Source organism: Nyctereutes procyonoides, unplaced genomic scaffold (assembly GCF_905146905.1).
Source record: "Nyctereutes procyonoides isolate TBG_1078 unplaced genomic scaffold, NYPRO_anot_genome, whole genome shotgun sequence".
Taxonomy (NCBI): Eukaryota; Metazoa; Chordata; class Mammalia; order Carnivora; family Canidae; genus Nyctereutes; species Nyctereutes procyonoides.
The window spans coordinates 32,396,449-32,416,229 of record NW_026575131.1 but is presented as its reverse complement, the minus strand read 5'-3'; the positions used below and the strand labels follow the sequence as shown (position 1 = coordinate 32,416,229).

The 19,781-nt window shown below is 44.1% G+C and overlaps 1 protein-coding gene across 4 annotated transcripts in view; it reads left to right on the top strand.

Moving 5' to 3' along the window:
- ABHD6 (abhydrolase domain containing 6, acylglycerol lipase) overlaps positions 1 to 18,085 on the top strand; it is a 46,687-nt gene extending 28,602 nt beyond the window's left edge. For all 4 annotated transcript variants that reach the window (XM_055343677.1, XM_055343675.1, XM_055343678.1 and 1 more), the window contains exons 4-10: positions 4,899 to 5,055; positions 6,596 to 6,709; positions 8,320 to 8,452; positions 12,056 to 12,213; positions 13,445 to 13,499; positions 13,713 to 13,813; positions 16,946 to 18,085. In XM_055343677.1, coding sequence (XP_055199652.1) covers positions 4,899 to 5,055; positions 6,596 to 6,709; positions 8,320 to 8,452; positions 12,056 to 12,213; positions 13,445 to 13,499; positions 13,713 to 13,813; positions 16,946 to 17,122 — 895 coding nt within the window. In that variant the 3' untranslated portion in view covers positions 17,123 to 18,085. The remainder of the gene's footprint in view (positions 1 to 4,898; positions 5,056 to 6,595; positions 6,710 to 8,319; positions 8,453 to 12,055; positions 12,214 to 13,444; positions 13,500 to 13,712; positions 13,814 to 16,945) is intronic.
- Positions 18,086 to 19,781: the final 1,696 nt, after the last annotated feature.

Below are 19,781 nucleotides of genomic sequence, written 5' to 3'. Positions count from 1 at the left end.
AACCAATGTGTGTATCTGTATGATGGAATATGATTTAGCCTTAAAAAGAAATGGAGTATCTAATACATCCTATAACATAGACGAACTTGAAAACATTATGCTGGGGATGCCTGGATGGCTCAATGGTTAAGCATCTGCCTTTGGCCCAGGGTGTGATCCTGGAGTCCCAGGATCAAGTCCCACATCAGGCTCCCTGCATGGAGCCTGCTTCTCTCTCTGCCTATGTCTCTGCCTCTCTCTCTCTCTCTGTCTCTCATGAATAAATAAATAAAATCTTAAAAAAATATGCTGAGCAAAATAAGCCAGACACCAAAAAAACCACATACTGAATGACCCCATTTATATTAGATATCCAGAATAAGCAGATCCGTAAAGTAAACACAAAGAGACATGAAGGAAACTAGACACATGAAGGACCTATAGGGAGAGGGCAATGGAGAGTGAGTGCTAACCAGTGTGGATTTTTTTTTAATTGTGGTAAATTATATGTTATGTATAATTTACATATAACTTACCATTCTACTCCTTTTAAAGTGTACAGTTCAGTCTTGTTTCTTTTTGATGAAAGTGTTCCAGAAATAGATAGTGGTAATGGTTGCACTTACTTTGTGAATATACCTTAAAAAAAAAAAAGTCCTCGGAACACTTGGGTGGCTCAGCAGTTGAGCATCTGCCTTCGGCTTAGTTCGTGATTCCGGAGTCCCGGGATTGAGTCCCACATCGGGCTTCCTGTGTGGAGCCTGCTTCTCCCTCTGCCTATGTCTCTGCCTTTCTCTGTGTGTCTCTCATGAATAAATAAATAAAATATTTTTTAAAAAGGTCCTCAATTGTACCCTTTAAAAGAGTGACTTTTAAGATATATCAATTATATCTCAATGAAAAGAGATCTATACTCCACATCCTAGTCATTAGGGAAATGCAAATCAGAATCACAGTGAAATGCTACAGACCTATCAGAGCAGCTATTATTATTATATATATATATATATATTATTTATTTTTTTTTAGGGTGGCTAATTAAAAAAAACAAATGGAGAATAAGTGTTAGTGAGGCTATATAGGGAAACCCTTGTATATCACTGGTAGAAATGTGAAATAGTACAGCTGCTGTGGACAAATTTAGTTGTTCCTCAAAAAAGTTACACATAGAATTACCTTATGATCCAGCAATTCTACTTCTGGGTATATACCCCAAAAACTTGAAAGCAAGGACTCAAACAGATATTTGTATCCCGATGTTCATAGCAGCATTACTCAAAATAGCCAAAAAAATGAAACTGCCCAAGATTCATCGACAGATGAATAATAAACAAAATGTGGTACCTAGGGACACTTGGGTGGCTCAGCGATTGAGCATCTGCCTTCAGCTCAGGTCGTGATCCCAGAGTCCCAGGATCAAGTCCCACATCAGGCTCCCTGCATGGAGTCTGCTTCTCCCTCTGCCTATGTCTCTGCCTCTCTTTCTGTGTCTTTCATAAATAAATAAATAAAATCTTTTTTTTAAAAAGTGTGTGTGTGTGTGTGTGTGTGTGTATATATATATATATATAGACTATCAATCACTCAACCATAAAAAAGAGCTTGTCATTTGCGACAACATGGATGTACCTAGAGGATATTATGCTAAGTGACATACATAAGTCAGACAGAGAAAGAGAAATACTGATGTGAGGAATCTAAAAAACAAGACAAATGAGCAAACAAAAAACAGAAACAGAATCATAAATGCAGAAAACAAACTGGTAGTTGCCAAAGGAGAAGTGGGTGGGGGTAGGGGCAAAATGAGTAGAAGGAATTAAGATGTACATCATTCCAGTTATAAAATAAATGAGTCACAGAGATCAAAAGTACAGTACAGGGAATATAGTCAAGAAGACTATAGAAACAGTATGCTGTCACATGGGTGTTGTATGGTGACAGATGGCAACTGCATTTCTTGTGGTGAGCACTGAGTAATGTATAGAATTGTCCAAGCACTATATTGTATACCTGAAACTAATAAAACATTGTATATCAATTATGCTGAATTTTTAAGAAACAGCATATAGTCAATAAATGAATGAACTTGGATATGAATGAATGAATGAATGAACTCATGTTACTGAGTAATGTATAGAATTGTCCAAGCACTATATTGTATACCTGAAACTAATAAAACATTGTATATCAATTATACTGAATTTTTAAGAAACAGCATATAGTCAATAAATGAATGAACTTGGATATGAATGAATGAATGAATGAATGAACGAACTCATGTTACGGTGCATGATTTAGAATTTTGAAATATGCTTGCTTTGTCATAAGAGCTTTAAAGCTAGCCAATGTTATTTTTAATGTTTTGAATAGGCAATGCATTTCATTGAAAAAGGAAAGTGGTAAAAGTCTCTCTCCTACCACTGTTCTTTCCACCTACTTCTCACTATAACCCCCACCTCTGCTCCGGATACTCACTGTAATAGTACCTTGTATATGCTCTCCTGTGTTTTATATGCAGATGCAAGTAAATATGAATATATAGCCTTATCTCCTTCATTTATTTACACTGAGGGTTAACACTGGTCCGTTTAGGCTATATGCTTTTTGCAAGACTTGGCTACCTCTCTGGTGCAAAGTATACCACAAAGTGAATCTCTGATTGAATTAATTATCTTTCATCTTGGAGAGATTCTTCATGCAGAGAGTTCAATTTGTTTGAAGGTAATTCCATGTTGAAGTCGAATTCAGGCCAAACGCCAGCAGTGCCAAGTCTTACGTAACCCAACAGAAGCTGAGCTTTCAACCAGCTGCCATATGTTGTGAGGAATAAAGCCAGAGAACTGATGCAGATAGTTCTTAAAAGTCAAGTTTTCACGTGCCTGGATGGCTCAGTTGGTTAAGCATCTGCCTTTGGCTTGGGTCATGATCCCAGGGCCCTGGGATGACCCCCATGTCAGGCTCCCTGCTTAGCGGGGAGACTGCTTCTCCCTCTCCCTCTACCCCTCCCCCCCAGCTCCTGTTTTCTGTTGCGCTCTCTCTCTCTCTCTTTCTCTCTCTCAGATAAATAAAAGTCTTCAAAAAAAGTCAAGTTCTCACTCAAAATCTCTAGGGGGAGGGATCCCTGGGTGGCGCAGCGGTTTGGCGCCTGCCTTTGGCCCAGGGCGCGATCCTGGAGACCTGGGATCGAGTCCCACGTCGGGCTCCCGGTGCATGGAGCCTGCTTCTCCCTCTGCCTGTGTCTCTGCCTCTCTCTCTCACTGTGTGTGTGCCTATCATAAATAAATTTAAAAAAATTAAAAAAATCTCTAGGGGGAAGAAACCAGCATATATTAATATGTATTACATATAATTAATATATTTTTAATAAATTTATGTGTATATATGTTTGGGGAGGGGGGATGTGAGCTTATTGAGCTTATCCACCAGAGTGGAAATAGTGTCTGTATTAAAACAAATGTTTGTTACTATGACTTCTACATCACAGTTAAAATCTAATCCAGGGGATCCCTGGGTGGTGCAACGGTTTAGCGCCTGCCTTTGGCCCAGGGCGCGATTCTGGAGACCCGGGATCGAATCCCACATTGGGCTCCCGGTGCATGGAGCCTGCTTCTCCCTCTGCCTATGTCTCTGCCTCTCTCTCTCTCTCTGTGTGACTATCATAAATAAATAAAAATTTAAAAATATATATTAAAATCTAATCCACTCAATCAAAATCCACTAGTTTAAAATCAATACCTTCTTTGAAGCTACAGCAACACTTAAATAAGGTTAAGACTCAAAAAGCAGGACTTTGGTTGGTTGGAAAGTGAATTAAACTTCCCACTTGCTGGGGCACCTAGGTGACTCAGTGGTGGAGCATCTGTGTTTGGCTCAGGTCATGATCCTGAGGTCCGGGGATCGAGTTCCGCATCAGGGTCCCCACAGGGAACCTGCTTCTCCCCCTGCTTGTGTCTCTGCTTCTCTTTCTGTGTCTCTCATGAATAAATAAATAAAATCTTTAAAAACAAAAATACTTCCCACTTGCTCAAATAGACTTACTTTTGTAACAAAATTGTGTTTTTTCACAGAGCTAAGAGTCCCCTGGACTCACCCAGTCAGGACAGCTGTCAGAGGGTTTAATCCTGAGATCGTAAGGAACCCAGGCACCCCTTGTAAGGACAGTCTTCTCTTGGCCTTTCTCCCCAACCAGAGATTTGTGGATGTGTGGAATGATACCACCATCAGCAATCATGGCCTTGATGAGAGAGGCTAGTTCTTCATCTCCACAAATAGCAAGTTGCTTTACCTTCAAGTCTTGGGGTGCTTCTCCTGCCCCTCAGAGTCCCTCTGCGGTGAGGTCCTTACTCCGGGTTAGCCGCACTGTCCCCCATGCTACACGAATAGCACTCATGGCTATTTGTCCTAGATTTCAGGCGTCTGTGAATATGGCCCACCAGGAACTGCACGCCAGCTCTCTGCCAGGGGAAGCTGCCTTTGTCTTGGCCATTCTGGAGTTCTTCCCAGCCTTACCGCCAGCCACTTCGAATTCAGCTGTAGCTCAGGCAAGCAAGGCAGAGAAAGGCCATGGAGATAGCTCGGGCAATCCCACCACCTACTCCATCATACCACCATTCAAGCTCCTAAAAATATAGATCTATAGATGAACAAAAGGTTATTATGTGTCATGCTTTTTCAGAAAATACTCTTTTTCCTCCCCCTAGTTAGAAGTATTAGAAGAATACATACCAGGATATTTATTTAAGCTGCTTCCTGAAATGGTTCCACTCTGTGCTCCCTGAGGGTGAAGCTCTGTGGGAACCTGTGGGGAGGAGGAAGAGGGGAGCTGAGGGAAGTAGGAGTGTGGAGAGGGTGCATGCCCCTCCCAAAGCCACTTCTCTGGAGCTTGCTAATTTTGTTTCGCCTCTCTTTTTCTTCCCCAGGTACTGGCGGAGAACATTGGGCATGCAGGTCCGCTACGCGTACCATGAAGACTATCAGTTCTGCTATTCTTTCCGGGGCAGGCCTGGGCCCAAACCGTCCATCCTCATGCTCCATGGATTCTCTGCACACAAGGATATGTGGCTCAGCGTGGTCAAGGTACAGTTCTAGGTTCTTCTCTCTCAACAGGGTGTCACTCAGTAAAGAAAAGAGTGTCTACTTACATGTGATGTCATCAGCAATGATGGAGAGCCAAGGGAACCCAGAACTGTGGTTCAAATCATCTTAAAACTAATTCAGGAGGTACCTGCATGGCTCAGTTGGGAAAGCCTCTGACTTCAGCTCAGGTCATGATCCAGGGTCCTGGGATCCAGCCCCATGTTGGGCTCCCTGCTCAGTGGAGAGTCTGCTACTCCCTCTCCCTCTGCCCGTAGCTCCCCCTGCTTGTGTGCTCTCTCTCTCTCAAATAAATAAATTAAAATCTTAAAAAAAAAAAAAAAACAAGAAAACCCCCAAAACTAATTCAGTATAGGGGTGCTTGGCTGGCTTAGTCAGTAGAGCATGCGACTCAAAATCTCATGGGTTGGGGGTTCAAGCCCCATGTCTTGGGAGGGAAGTTCCCCAGACTCCCACCTCAAGCAGAACCATACCTGAATGATTCCAAGTAGGATCTACAGCAGGGGGAAAGGCTTACACATCCTATAGTTCTCTTCTCATTTCCAAATTCTACTGGAAGGACAGTCATCCTTATGCCTTAACAAACCTCTTACTTCCTGACCCACCTCAGATGGTTTTGGTATAACTGGTAGTTGTGTATTGCTAACTGATACTTCTCAGCTTCTGGTAAAAAGTGGCATAAATATAAATGGAAGGTATTTTAGGATAATAATCATTCCAGGAATTAGACCTCAATGCAAAAAAAAAAAAAAAAAAAAAAAAGGTTGAAATCAGAAGCAGTGTGATCAGACATGTTTCTGTGCTTTTCTCCTGTTGGCTCTGGAGCTGCCCAGAGTTCTGGGAGAACAGAGGCTTCTTTCCTAGTTCCAAGTCAGTGGCTACACAACTGGAATAAGTGTGGAAGGGATGAAAGGGAAGGAGTTAGTACCTATCAACTGGGATCAAGAAAGAGCGAGGGGCATCTGGGTGGCTCAATGAGTTAAGCATCTGCCTTTGGCTCAGGTCATGATCCCAGAGTCCTGGGATCACGTCCCACATTGGGCTCCCTGCTTGGTGGAGAGCCTACTTCTCTTTGTCCCTCTCCCTCTGCTGCTCCCCCTGCTTGTTTGCTCTCTCGCTCTCCTGGTCAAATAAGTAAAAATCTTAAAAAAAAAAAAAAAAAAAAAAAAAAAAAAAGCAAAATCATTTGAGAAAACAGTTCTATTTAAAAAAAAAAAAAAAAAGAGTGAGAGACTCAAGCAGGCTACCCCAACCTTTGTCCCCCACTTCCCCCCTATTCCAGAGCCTCCTGAGTTCCCTTCCATTTGAGTCTTGGTCTTTGAGGGCCTCTGCTCCCTATGAAACTACTGGCAGTGCTTACTCACATCAGATGTAACTAGGATAAGACACTGGGTAGCTTAGGCCCATACATCCTCAGGGATGGCTGTCTAGGTCACTTGTAAGTGGGGGCAACCTCCCTAGAAGAGTGAGCAGACATGTCCTGTACACCACATACTGACTCTCTGCACCTGTGTGTCCTTAGTTCCTTCCAAAGAACCTGCACTTGGTCTGTGTGGACATGCCAGGACATGAGGGGACCACCCGATCCTCCCTGGATGATCTGTCCATAGATGGGCAAGTAAAGAGAATACACCAGGTAAGAGGAGGCTCCACCCAAAATTCCTCATACTGGGCAGCCTGGGTGGCTCAGTGGTTTAGTGCTGCCTTCAGCCCGGGACGTGATCCTGGAGACCCAGGATTGAGTCCCACATCAGGCTCCCTACATGGAGCCTGCTTCTCCCTCTGCCTGTGTCTCTGCCTCTCTGTCTCTCTCTATGTGTGTCTCTCATGAATAAATAAATAAAATCTTTATTTAAAAAAGTGCTCAGGGGCAGCCCCGGTGGCGCAGCGGTTTAGCGCCGCCTGTAGCCCAGGGTGTGATCCTGGAGACTCGGGATCAAGTCCCTCATTGGGCTCCCTGCGTGGTGCCTGCTTCTTCCTCTGCCTGTGTCTCTGCCTCTCTCTCTCTAGCTGTGTCTCTGGATGAATAAATAAATAAAATCTTTAAAAAAAAAATGCTCGTATCTTACCCACTTCATATACCCAGGTCCGGAGAGCAGGTAAGAGTTCTATGCTGACTTGTAACCAGTCTCCAATGCATTCTGACTACAGATATTTTTAAACAAAATGGCACCCTAATGGTATCATTAGTCAGCTGTGGAGGGCCAGGACCTATTGCAGACTGTTCTCCTTTAAGCCCATTTTAGTTATTTCTTAAGAAATATGATATGGACATTTTTTAGCTCTTTAAAAAAGGATTTTAGAATTCTCAAGACCATTTCCCTGGAGTCTATCTTTTGCTTACTACCTACATGACATAATATAATGATAGCCCTTCTGCCTAGTTGTGAAGGATGGGGCGGGTGCTCTTTGCATTTTGTTCTGTTTTAGCATCTAGCTTCAGCCTCTCTCTGGCTGGGCTTTCAAGGTTATGGGACTCATGAGCCACTTCAGAATTTAGTAATCTGTAAGTTTCAAATTGACATTATGAATTTTCCCCAGATGAGGTTATTTATTTGATGTCTGTGTCCAACCTAACCCCCTTTAAAGTGTGTATTCTGATGAGGTCAGGAACCTAGTCTTTTGGGGTCTGCTATATCCTTAAGAGCTGACTTTAGTTCCTTGTACATAATAGATATCCAATAAATGGTTTTTTTATGTGGGTGGATGGTTGGATGAATGGTTAGATTGTTGAATAGACAGATAGGTGGATCATTATATGGAATGGATGGGTGGATGAGTGGGAAGGGCTTTCAATGCAGGGCAAGAGTCAGCAAACCATGGTTGGCCTGCCACCTATTATTGTAAGCCAAGTTTACTTAGAATATAACCATGCTTATTCTTTGACATATTACCTCTGGCCACTTTGTGCTACAACAGCAGAGTTGAGTAGTTGCAAAAGAAAACATTTGACCCACAAAGCAAAAAATATTTTTCCCTTGGGACCTTTGTTAAAAAAGTTTGCTGGCTCGTGAGTTGGGGAATCCTTGTCAGTTTTATACTTATAAATGACCCTTCAGTCACCTGTGCCAGGTAAAGAGGATTAGATGCCACAGAGCTTGTCTGGGTAAGGATCTAATAGATTGCAGGCCCTTGTTCATTACTTGTCACTTCTCCTTCTGGGAAGTACAGAGGTTTTCTGCTGTATAATCTGTAGTTACCGTCTACAGCTATGTAACCAAAGGTCTTTCTCATTTTCCTCCCTAGTTTGTAGAATGCCTCAAGCTGAACAAAAAACCCTTCCATCTGATAGGCACCTCCATGGGTGGCCATGTGGCTGGAGTATATGCCGCTTACTACCCATCAGATGTCTGCAGTCTTTGTCTTGTGTGCCCTGCTGGTGAGTTATAAGGCAATAGCCCTGTGCATGACTTGAGCATGGCACGGTCTGAATCTCTAAAGAACAGTGTCTGCACTGACTGTCTTAAAGAATCATTTTTCGATGTCTACTTGAGAGTTATGCAACGCTTAAGTGATAACTAACCAACAATAGCTGTATAACCATAATCATAACCATACTAACTTTTAAAATCTAGAGCCAGCCTTGTTCCACAAAGGATTCAAGGTAGTTAATTAAAATGTGTCTAGTACTTTGCAGCATATAAATACTTTTAAATATAATGATAATATTAACATCAACCCTTTTTTAAAGATTTTATTTGTTTATTTGAGAGAGAGGGAGAGCGTGAGCAGGGGAAGGAGCCAAGGGAAAAAGACAAGTAAACTCTGCGCTTAGCACAGACCTTGATACGGAGCTCGATCCCATGACTCTGAGATCATGACCTGAGCTGAAACCAACAGTTGGATGCTCAACTGACTAAGCCACCCAGGTGCCCTTAACATCCACCATTTATTGAGCTTTTACGAGCTAAGGTCTTTATATGGATTTAGTTCTTGCCATATTCTTATGAGGTGAAAATGCTATTTTTTTTGAAAATGCTATTTTTATGCCTTTCTCCTTTTTTGTGAAAACTCAGAAACCTCGACACATGACAAGATCTTTTTTAAAAAAATAAAAAAACCCTAGTTTCTGTGTTTTTATGTATATACGTGTCAACTTGAATTGTAATAGGTCCCTAGAAATTACAATTTGAAGTTGGATTTTTTTTTAAAGATTTTATTGAAAAAAAATATTATATTTTTTAAGATTTTTTTATTCATGAGAGACAGAGAGAGGCAGAGACATAAGCAGAGGGAGAAGCAGACTCCTTGAGGGGAGCCCGATGTGGGACTCAGTCCCGGGTCTCCAGAACCACACCCTGAGCCAAAGGCCGATGCTCAACCACTGAGCCACCCAGGTGTCCCAGAAAACATTATATCTTTTTAAGTAATCTCTGCATCCAGTAGGGACTCAGACTTACAACCCCAAGAACTAGAGTCGCATACTCCATCGACTGAGCCAGCCAGGTGCCCCTGAAGTTGGATTTTTAAAATTCATTTTTCCAAAAAAAAAAATTCATTTTTCTTAAATAAGTCTTCAAATGTGGATTTATAATGTGTTAGAGAGAAAATCTTAATTTTTTTTTCTTTTTCCTTCTCCTGCTCCCTATCTGATACTTTATTGGAATATGAATTACACATAGTACATCACCCAAATTGTAAGTGTATATCTCAATAACTTTTCACATGGGTAATTACTATCCAGGTCAAGATAGTATGCTCATTTTATAGGTGGGAACATTGAGGCACAAAGAAATTATGTTACTGCTAGAGCTGCAGTAGGAACAAATCCTAGGCTGTCTGACTCCAAAACCCAAAGTGTGGCTTTTTTGGAAATCCTTTAATGTCCGCTACCTCTTTGATGTCACTCTTACTCTCTACCTCCTTTATCTGCTGGAACTTGCCATGAGTCAAACCTTCTACTGAAACCTAACTAAACTGACCTTTAAAATCTTTGTCACCAAAATCATTTTCAGGTCTATTGAGGACATTGAAAACCAAAGGGTTTTCTTTTCTCTTCTTCCCAAGTACCACGTCTGAAATCATTTGGCCTTGTAGTAATAAGGTTTGAGAATTGGATAAATAGCTCCTTTTGGAAGTTTTTACATTTTTAATCACTTATGGAAGGTCAGATCTAACTGGCTTTTTTGAATGTGTGTTCATTTACTCAGAGAAGAGTTTCACACCTAAGTTTCAATTGGAAATTTAAAATTAAGATATTTGGGTGCACCTGGATGGCTCAGTCAGTTAGGTGTCTGACTCTTGATTTCGGCTCAGGTCATGATTTCAGGGTCTTGAGATCTAGCCCTGCACCTGACTCCGCACTGACTTATGGAGCCTGCTTAAGATTCTCTCTCTCTCCCCCTCTCTGCCCCTCCCCCCACTCATGCTCTTTATTAAGATTTTTGTGTGTAGAAATGAAATGATAAGCTTTTTTACTTTGAAATAATTTTAAGGGGTGCCTGGGTGGCTCAGTTGGTTGGGTGTCTGCCTTTGGCTCAGGTCGTGGTCCCCAGGATCCTAGGATTGAGCCCTGCTCAGCAGGGCGCCTGCTTCTCCCTCTCCCTCTGCCTGCCACTCCCCCTGTTTGTGTTTTCCCTCTCTCTGTAAAATAAATATATAAAATCTTTTTTTAAAAAAAGAATTTTAAATTTACAGAAATGTTTAAAAAATAGTGGAGTCCCATATATCTTTCACCCAGCTTCCCCCATCGTTAACAGCTCGCCTTACCATGGTAAATTTGTCACAGCTTAGAAACCAACACTGGTGTGCTACTATTAACTTTATTGGATTCCATTAATTTTTCCACTCATGTCCTTTTTCTGCCCCAGGATCCAATCCAGGGTAGCACATGACATTTAATCTAAGATTATTTTTAAAGTAGAAGGAAAGGTGCCTAGGTGGCTTTGATGGTTAAGCGTCTGCTGTCAGCTCAGGTTATGATCCTGGGGTCCTGGGATTGAGCCCCGCATCGGGCTTCTGCCCTGTGAAGAGTCTGCTCCTCTCTCTCCCTCTGCCTGCTGCTTCCCTCTGCTTGTGCTCTCTCTCGCTCTGTCAAATAAGTAAATAAAATCTTTTTAAAAATAAATAAAGTAAAAGAAAATAGATCTTGTAATCTGCCCCATGGCATCCCGAAAGCCTCACAATGCCCGTGCTAACTTTAAAGGAACTGCTGAATATGGGAGATTTGCAAACTGTGGATCTCGGCAGCATGGTATTGATGTCACCACCCTTCTTTGTGAAATATAGCTCCAGCAGCGAAGTTAAACACTTAGACCTTGGCTCTGCATTGGAAGTGAGAACTAGTTTTGCCCTCCTGTGCACACATCAGCTCATGTGAATTCTTGTGTTTTGCTTCAGGGAGATAGGAAATGCTGGTCAGTCTCAGTGAGCACCTAATGCTGTCCTGGAGGAAGAGGGGCTATGTAGCAGACACCTCCTGCCCCAACATGGGGGGCGGCTCAGAAGGGGCCTCTCTCTCTCCCTGTGGTAATGTATTGACCTTCAAACAGAGATTACTAAGTGGCTCCAGGCCAAGGGAAGGAGGCGTCAGTCACTCCATTCCTGCCACCATGTATTTTATTAGCTCTCCTCTCAATGATACGATGTGAAGGGGCTCAGGCAAGTTGTCTTCTAGACTAATGCTGCTTAAACTCTATGCTACATGTGCCTCCCTAGCAACTTGATCAAGTGCAGATTTGGATTCAAGAAACTTAAGAGAGGGGCTGAGATTCTGCATTTTCTACAGGCTTCCATGCTGCTGGTCCATGGACCACAGTTTGAACAACCGATCCCTGAAACATCCCGAAAGAGGTTTTTTCTGTGTTTCCCGGAATGTGGTTTAGACTTCAAGCAAGGATGGCAGTAGCAGTGAAAAAGAAATCTGGTGGAAAGTCACCTGAAATATATTAGCTCTAGGCCAATATTGGAGGTTTCCTGTATAAAATGGGAGTTGGTAAGAAGGTCGATACATTGCCAAGCTGTTTTGGTTTGAATCCCACAGGCCTGCAGTACTCAACTGATAATCAATTTGTACAACGGCTCAAAGAACTGCAGGACTCAGCCGCCGTCGAGAAGATCCCCTTGATCCCGTCCACCCCAGAAGAGATGAGTGAAATGCTCCAGCTCTGCTCCTATGTCCGCTTCAAGGTGCCCCAGCAGGTACCGTGACCCCAGCTGCGATAGGCCTGCCCTCTGTCAAGTGCTTGGGTGGCCTGTGCCAGCTTCCTGCTCGCACCCCTTCCCTCTTGTGCTCCTCTCTGTCATCATTCAGCGGGTGTCTGTACTGTGCCTGTGACATGCCAGGCACCGTGTCTGGACAGTGGTGAAGAAAGAAGACAGAAAAGGTACCTGGGCAGACACAGGCCAGTGCAATTATAAGTAAATACTTACAAATAGTGATAAGTCCTATGGAGGAAGTGAAAATGGTATAGTGATGGAGAGCAGGGCGGCAGAGGAGACTTTGCTAAGCCCCTCTGAGGAAATAGTGGGGGCACAGATGGGAAGAACATAGGTAAGTGCAAGACACTGGAAGGCGGCTGCGGGTTGGGGGGGTGACTGGTCCCTAGAGAGGGAGAGCGGTGGAGGGAGGCAAGAGATTGCAGAGACTTTTTTCCTTTTCTCTTAATTTTAGGACTGCATTACACTCTTAAGAATTATTAAGAACCAGGGCACCTTGGTGGCTCAGTCAGTTAAGCATGACCTTTGGCTCAGGTCATGATCCCAGTGTCCTGGGATCAAGCCTCATGTTGGGTGTCGGGCTCCTTGCTCAATGGGGAGTCTGCTTCTCTTTCTCCCTCTGTCCCTCTCCCCACTTGTGCTTTCTCCCTCTCTCAAAAAAATAAAATCTTGGGGGCAACCCTGGTGGCTCAATGGTTTAGCGCCACCTTCAGCCCAGGGTCTGATCCTGAAGACCTGGGATCAAGTCCCACGTTGGGCTCCCTGCATGGAGCCTGCTTCTCCCTCTGCCTGTGTCTCTGCCTCTCTCTGTGTGTGTCTCTCATGAATAAATAAATAAAATCTTTAAAACAAAAAACCTTAAAAAAAAAACCTAACTAAACAATTACTTGATGTTATTTCCAGCCTTGATTGTATCTTAGGCTAAGCAGAGAATATGTCCAGGTGAAGTGGCTATGAGCCCATGTCAGGTGTTTTTACATGCTTTGGCTTCCCAGGATTAGCCAATTTCCTTCCTAATTACAAAGGAAAGAGTATCAGTTGACCCTAACTCCCAATTACAACGCATCCTACATGGTGGGGATTTGGAGCACCAGGCCCTAAACATTGACAATGCCGTAAATTGCTAGACTTACCTCCTTCGCTGTCCCAGAGCCATGGGGCTTGAGGAAACACACCGTGTCTTGCCTTCTAACGGTGGCCCACTTCTCCGCAGATCCTTCAAGGCCTTGTTGACGTCCGCATTCCTCATAACAACTTCTACCGAAAGCGTAAGTAGCCCTGCTGAAGCTTTGCACTTGTGATAAGTGAAGCCTCATGGGTGCCTGGCTTTTGTATGTTACATTTCTGACACTTTGATAGCTTTCTGGGGCCCCTAAAAGACAGAAAGTGATGGCCCGGACTCCATGACTGTCCCAGAACTCTACAGCAGTGCCCATGGCACAGCCCAGCATCCACTCACTTTGTTTTCCTTGTCTGCAAAGTGTTTTTGGAAATCGTCAGTGAGAAGTCAAGATACTCCCTCCATCAGAACATGGACAAGATCAAGGTCCCCACACAGATCATTTGGGGGAAGCAAGACCAGGTATGTAGTGTGTCCCTGGGGCCTCCTTTGCCAGTTACAGCAGCTTCTGGGGACAAGCAAGAGGTCTTTTATCAAGTGAGCCTCATTGACTGGTTTCTGATACCAGGAAGAGATAGAATGCACCTTGGTGAGGTGCTGATATTTATGGGGAGCATCATTCTCTGCGTTGAGAGCAATTATGTTGATCTTTTAAAATGAAAGGCGATTTTAGGGACGCCTGGGTGGCTCAGCAGTTGAGCATCTGCCTTCGGCTCAGGGAGTGATCCGACGGTCCTGGGATCGATCCCGCATTGGGCTCCCTGCATGGAGCCTGCTTCTCCCTCTGTCTAGTCTCTGCCTGCCTCTCTCTCTGTGTCTCTCATGAATAAATAAATAAAATCTTAAAAATAAATAAAATGAAAGGCTATTTTAAATCACTTTTATCAAAACCATGTAGTCTCATAGTACAAAAAACTTTAAAGAGTACAAAAAAGGTTTATAATGAAAATGGGCTCTCTTTTCCATCCCAGATCCCAATTCCTATTTCCTTGAGGCAGCTTTTACTGTCTTATCTACCTTTCTTATATTTTCCGAGGCAGGGATTGACATGTTTTCTGTGAAGGTGGCAAATATTTTCGACTTTATGGGCCCTACTATCTCTGTCGCAACTTGCTGTGCAAAAGCAGCCATAGACAATATGCAAACAAGTGGCATGATAGAGTTCCAGTGAACTTTTATTTCTACAAACAGGCAGTGGGCCGTTGTTTGATTATCACTATTCCAAGCACTGTACAGCCTGCACAGCAGAACTTGGCAGCCCTTCCCTAAAAGAGTTCTGTGCATTAAAAAAAAAAAAAAAAAAGAGTTCTGTGCATCAATTCAAGTGTTTCCCCCTCTGTGTTCAGTCCACCAGAATGGGAGGGCCTTGTAGAGATATACAAGGTCTATTACTGTTTATGTCCCTTCGGCCTGCCAGCACAGTGCCTGGGATGCAGGAGACCCAGAGTATACAGTGAGTGAGTGAGCAAGCAAGCAAGAACATAAATAAACACACTAGCAAAGGGACAATCCCACCGCCTGACTACCTATACATTTAAGTCAGCTAACAGATTTATATTGAGAACCTGCTACATGCCTGTCACCATGTTAGGCTCAGGGGATACAGCAGGCACCAAGACAGGATCCCTGAGCTCCAGCAACTTCTAGTCTACCTACCATTAGAATGCATGCAGAGCTCAAACTCTGGGTGAGGTATGTCATGTGAGTGTAAGGTTGGATCCTGTCTTGGTAATTTTTATATTTTGTTCAAGATGGATCTTTTTGCATTAATGCTTATTTTTTAAATACTGCATTAAAATAATCTTCATCTTGATTACTGAGGTCTTTGGAGCCTGCGTAAATTTTGTGCCCAAGGCAAGTGCCTCAATGCCCTCACCCTAGTCCTGGCTCTGGCCTGAAAGGGGATGGAGGAAAATTGTTTGACCATCTATGTGAATGTCTTGCCTGAGAAATAGCTGAGGCATTTCCCATAGACATGCATGCCTTCAGAGGGTCCACATAGCTATTTCACATACCTCTGAGTGACCATGGGGAATGCTGGATTGGCCAGCTTAACAGTGTCAAAGCTAGAGACCCATGTGGGTTATTTTTGAGCTATGGTTCCTGACCTCTCTGCAAGGTAGATTTTCAGTTGGGAATTACTACTTTTTCATGCTTTGACTGGTTGACTCCACCTGCATTTCCTCTGGGCATTCTACAGAAGCTGGGCTTTATTTCTGCTCAGACCATTACCAGAGCAGCCTTTCCTGTGAGTGTGGGGCCAGCAGAGGTGTCTGATTCCTCCATGGGGTGCCCCTTTCACTAAGCTCCCTACTTGCTGCTCCTATTTGTGGCCCAGGGGGGTGCTTTGCCATGCTCTGTGCTCCCTACCGTGGCTGAGGCATGGTGCTCACCCCAGTTCCCAGGTGGAAAATCTTGGTTTTAATGGTCTGGGTTGACAAGAATGGAGCTCAAAAATAGACAGCACTTGAGTTTGTGAGGGGTCTTGCTTTTGCATTGAAGGTAAAAGGAGGGGTCCTCCTGTGTGGGATGAGTTGAAGGTGTAAGTGATGACAAACAGGGAACAAATGCAAATATGACACTACAGGACAGTGTTGGGGAGAAAACATTGGACAGGTATAAACAGCAAGGTAACCCAGGTGATAGTGAAATTAAGTGCATTGTTCAGGAAGGGTCAGGGGTCAATCCTGGAGAGCCGTGGCATTCATGTCAGAAGAGCATTCCCCATTCACAAATATCAGGGCCTGTGGTCACACAGCTCTGGGGACCCCCAAAAGACCTTCAAAGGAACATTCTCCTCCCCCTGGCTTGGGATAATTAGCCTTTACCTCTTGTGTCTTCCCTGTGTGCCCTTCCCAGAGCTGGCCGTCTCTAGTCCAGGACGGTAGGGTGCATTCTCGGGGTCCAGCCTGATTGTGGCCATCTCTAACACAGCCCCGTGGCTCCCCACTGCCCTCAGACAGAGGCCCATCTCTCCACCAGGCCCTCCCTGCTCCCTGCATGCCGTATCTCAGCCTCCAGCTACCTGCCATCTCCTGCTCTCACCATGACCTGCCCACCATCTGCAAACCTCTCTCCTCTGTGCACTCTCAGCTCCCAGGATGTCTCCCCCAGGGGAGCCCTCGTCTGCTGACCAGCCTGGCTTCCCTACCAGACCAAGAAACTTCCTCATGGGCAGGGACTATGTGTTTCCCCTTTCATAATGCTGGCAGAACACGAGTCCTGGCACGAGATTGCAGAATAAAACAGGCATGCAGTCGCTTCGGTCAGAGAGCCACGAGCACCAACCCTGAAGTGACTTGGTCCTTTTTTTTTTTTAATATGTATTTATTTGAGAGAGAGTGAGAGAGAGAGCACAAGCAGGGAGGGGGCAGAGGGAGAGAAAGAAGCAGGCTCCCCGACGAGTAGGAAGCCCATTGCAGGGCTGGATCCCAGGACCCTGGGATCATGACCTGAGCTGAAGGCAGGCATTTAACCAGTGGAGCCACCCAGGTGCCCCTGAAGTGATTTGGTCCTAAACATCACCCCTGCCAGGCCCCGCACACACACAGGCTTGCAAGTCTTCTCTATCTAGCGTCCGCTCTCGCCCCACAGGTGCTTGACGTGTCTGGTGCGGACATGTTGGCCAAGTCAATCGCCAACTGCCAGGTGGAACTTCTAGAAAACTGTGGGCATTCCGTGGTAATGGAGAGGCCCAGGAAGACAGCCAAGCTCATCGTTGACTTCTTAGCTTCTGTGCACAGCCCAGGCAACAACAAGAAGCTGGACTGAGACCCCGACCGCAGCCTGCGCTCACACACAGCATCTACCCCCATCTCCAGAAGCGGACGCGGCCACCGTTTCTCAGGGATCCTGCCCCTAACGTGGTCTGAGCGCCAGCGTCCCTGAGGAGGCCAGTCCCCCCCGCCACCATCCCTGTCCCCGGCCTCGACAGATCCACAGAGCTTTGGGAGCCATGAGGGAATCTCCAAGATATTTTTTCACAATCTAGAAACTTCTGTGGGACAAAGTAAAGAAAATCCAGCCATGAAATCTACCCGTAAGTCTTCAAGTTCATGTTGCAAAGCGGCTGCCTTGGACCGTGATCCATTTCCTTTAAAACATCCTTCACAGACTGAGAACTCGAGGTTTTCCTGTTGCCTCGACATTCTCCCCTGCATGGTCAGTGGCTGTTTTAGGAGCATTAGTCTCCATCTGCTGAGCCCTTCTCATTTCTGTCTAGTTTTAAGTTTTGCATAGAGGCCCGTATGTGAATGCACTGTGTCCACTGCAAGACCAGGAAGGAGAATGCAAACTGTAAGAAATGTTAGCACATGAGGAGGGGTGCAGGTCCACTTCTGCTAGCCCTCCTAGCTGCCAGAGCAGTGGAGAGCACAGGTGGGTGGTTTGATGGGCTCCCCCGCATGTCAGCCCCTGGCATAAGGGAGCCCAGAACCATCGAGGTATGAAGAACACCTAGCAGGGTGGGTGTCCTGGGAATAATTTATTATTTTTTAAAATAGGACTAATGAAGCAATAATGTGCTATAATCAGACTCGGGTTCCACCACACAAGCACCTCGTGGGCCTCTTTTCTATCTTGCTGTGCTATGAAGACCGTTGAGTGTAAAATACTAGTTTGTTAATGAATTCTGTGAATTCCGTGAACAGTAATGTGATTGAAAATAAATCTAAAACAGCTGTAAAGGTGACCACAATGACATGAAATAAATTTAATAAATCTAGATCAGCAACATGCAGACAGTTCCGATTCCTAAGCTCTTATTTATTTTTTAATTTTTATTTTTAAGATTTTATTTATTTATTCATGAGAGACAGAGAGAGGCAGAGACTCAAGCAGAGGGAGAAGCTCTCCGTGAGGAGAGCCTGTTGTGGGGCTCAATCTAAAGACCCTAGGATCACGACCTGAGCCCAAGACAGGGGTTCAACTACTGAGCCACCCAGGCACCCTCCTAAGCTTCTACTTAAGTACAATGCTGGCAGATTTTCTGTTAACTTTAAGAAGTGTTTTTTCAAGTAAGGCTTATTCGAAGGCACTGGAAGACCTTTGTTAGTTTTCTTTTAAGAAGTCATGTTTAGGGGATCCCTGGGTGGCGCAGCGGTTTGGCACCTGCCTTTGGCCCAGGGCGCGATCCTGGAGCCCCGGGATCAAATCCCACGTCGGGCTCCTGGTGCATGGAGCCTGCTTCTCCCTCTGCCTGTGTCTCTGCCTCTCTCTCTCTCTCTCTCTCTCTCTCTCTCTGTAACTATCATAAATTAAAAAAAAAGTCATGTTTGTAATTTTTATTCAGCTGAAATTATATATCAGAAACAGAAGGCAAGAGTCATCAAACTGTTCCTTTGACCCTTGTCTGGTGTACAGAAGAGCACTTAAAGTCCCCAGAGCCTTGGGACACCTGGGTGACTCAGTTGGGTAAGCGTCTGACCCTTCATCTCAGCTCAGGTCTTGATCTCGGGGTCATGAGTTTGGACCCTGCATTGGGCTCCATGGAGCCTACTTAGAAAAGAAAAGAAAAGAAAAGAAAAGAAAAGAAAAGAAAAGAAGGAAAGGAAAGGAAAGGAAAGGAAAGGAAAGGAAAGGAAAGGAAAGGAAAGGAAAGGAAAGGAAGAAAGAAAGAAAGAAAGAAAGAAAGAAAGAAAGAAAGAAAGAAAGAAAGAAAGAAAGAAGAAAAGAAGAAAGAAAGAAGAAAAGAAAGAAAGAAAGAAATCTTTGGAGCTTAAGTCTTTCAAATCTTTTTACAGAGAGCCTGTAGCCAAGTAGTTCTAGAAATAAAGTGAGATAAACTTTATAGTTTAAAAACTATGGTTTTTAGTTTAAACTTTATATAGTTTAATTTATCAGAGAAGAGTAGAACACAGATCTTTAAAAACAAGATATAAATAAATAAATAAATAAATAAATAAATATAAATAAATAAAGTGATGTCTCAGATGTTGGGCTGCAGCTAAAGCTGTGTTGAGAGGGAATGTTATAGGCCTCAGTAACATATTAGCAGAAAAGAGGGGCACCTGGCTGGCTCAGGTGGTGGAGCCCGCGACTCTTGATCTTGGGGTTGTGAGTTCAAGTCGCACACTGGGTGCAGAGATTACTTAAAAATAAAATATTTTTAGAAATGAAAAATCATTAATCAAAAACCTAGCAAAAATAGATGGACATAATACAGGTGAAAGCAAAAATAAATGGCTTAGGAAAAAAAGTAGATATTAGACACACTGCTTGCTCCAATCTTTCCTGTTCATCAAGTATTCTGAGCTTAATGCAGTCCTGGGGAAGGGGATCAGTCTGGGTGGGTTTGGGTGATGAGGGATGGTACCCAGGGTAGCCGAAGAAGCCTCCAGCCTGGGGTAAGTACCACAAATTGGAAACCATACTGCGTGCAGGAATTGTTATGCCCGGGGGTGAACAGCAGCTCAGGATCACATCCTCATTT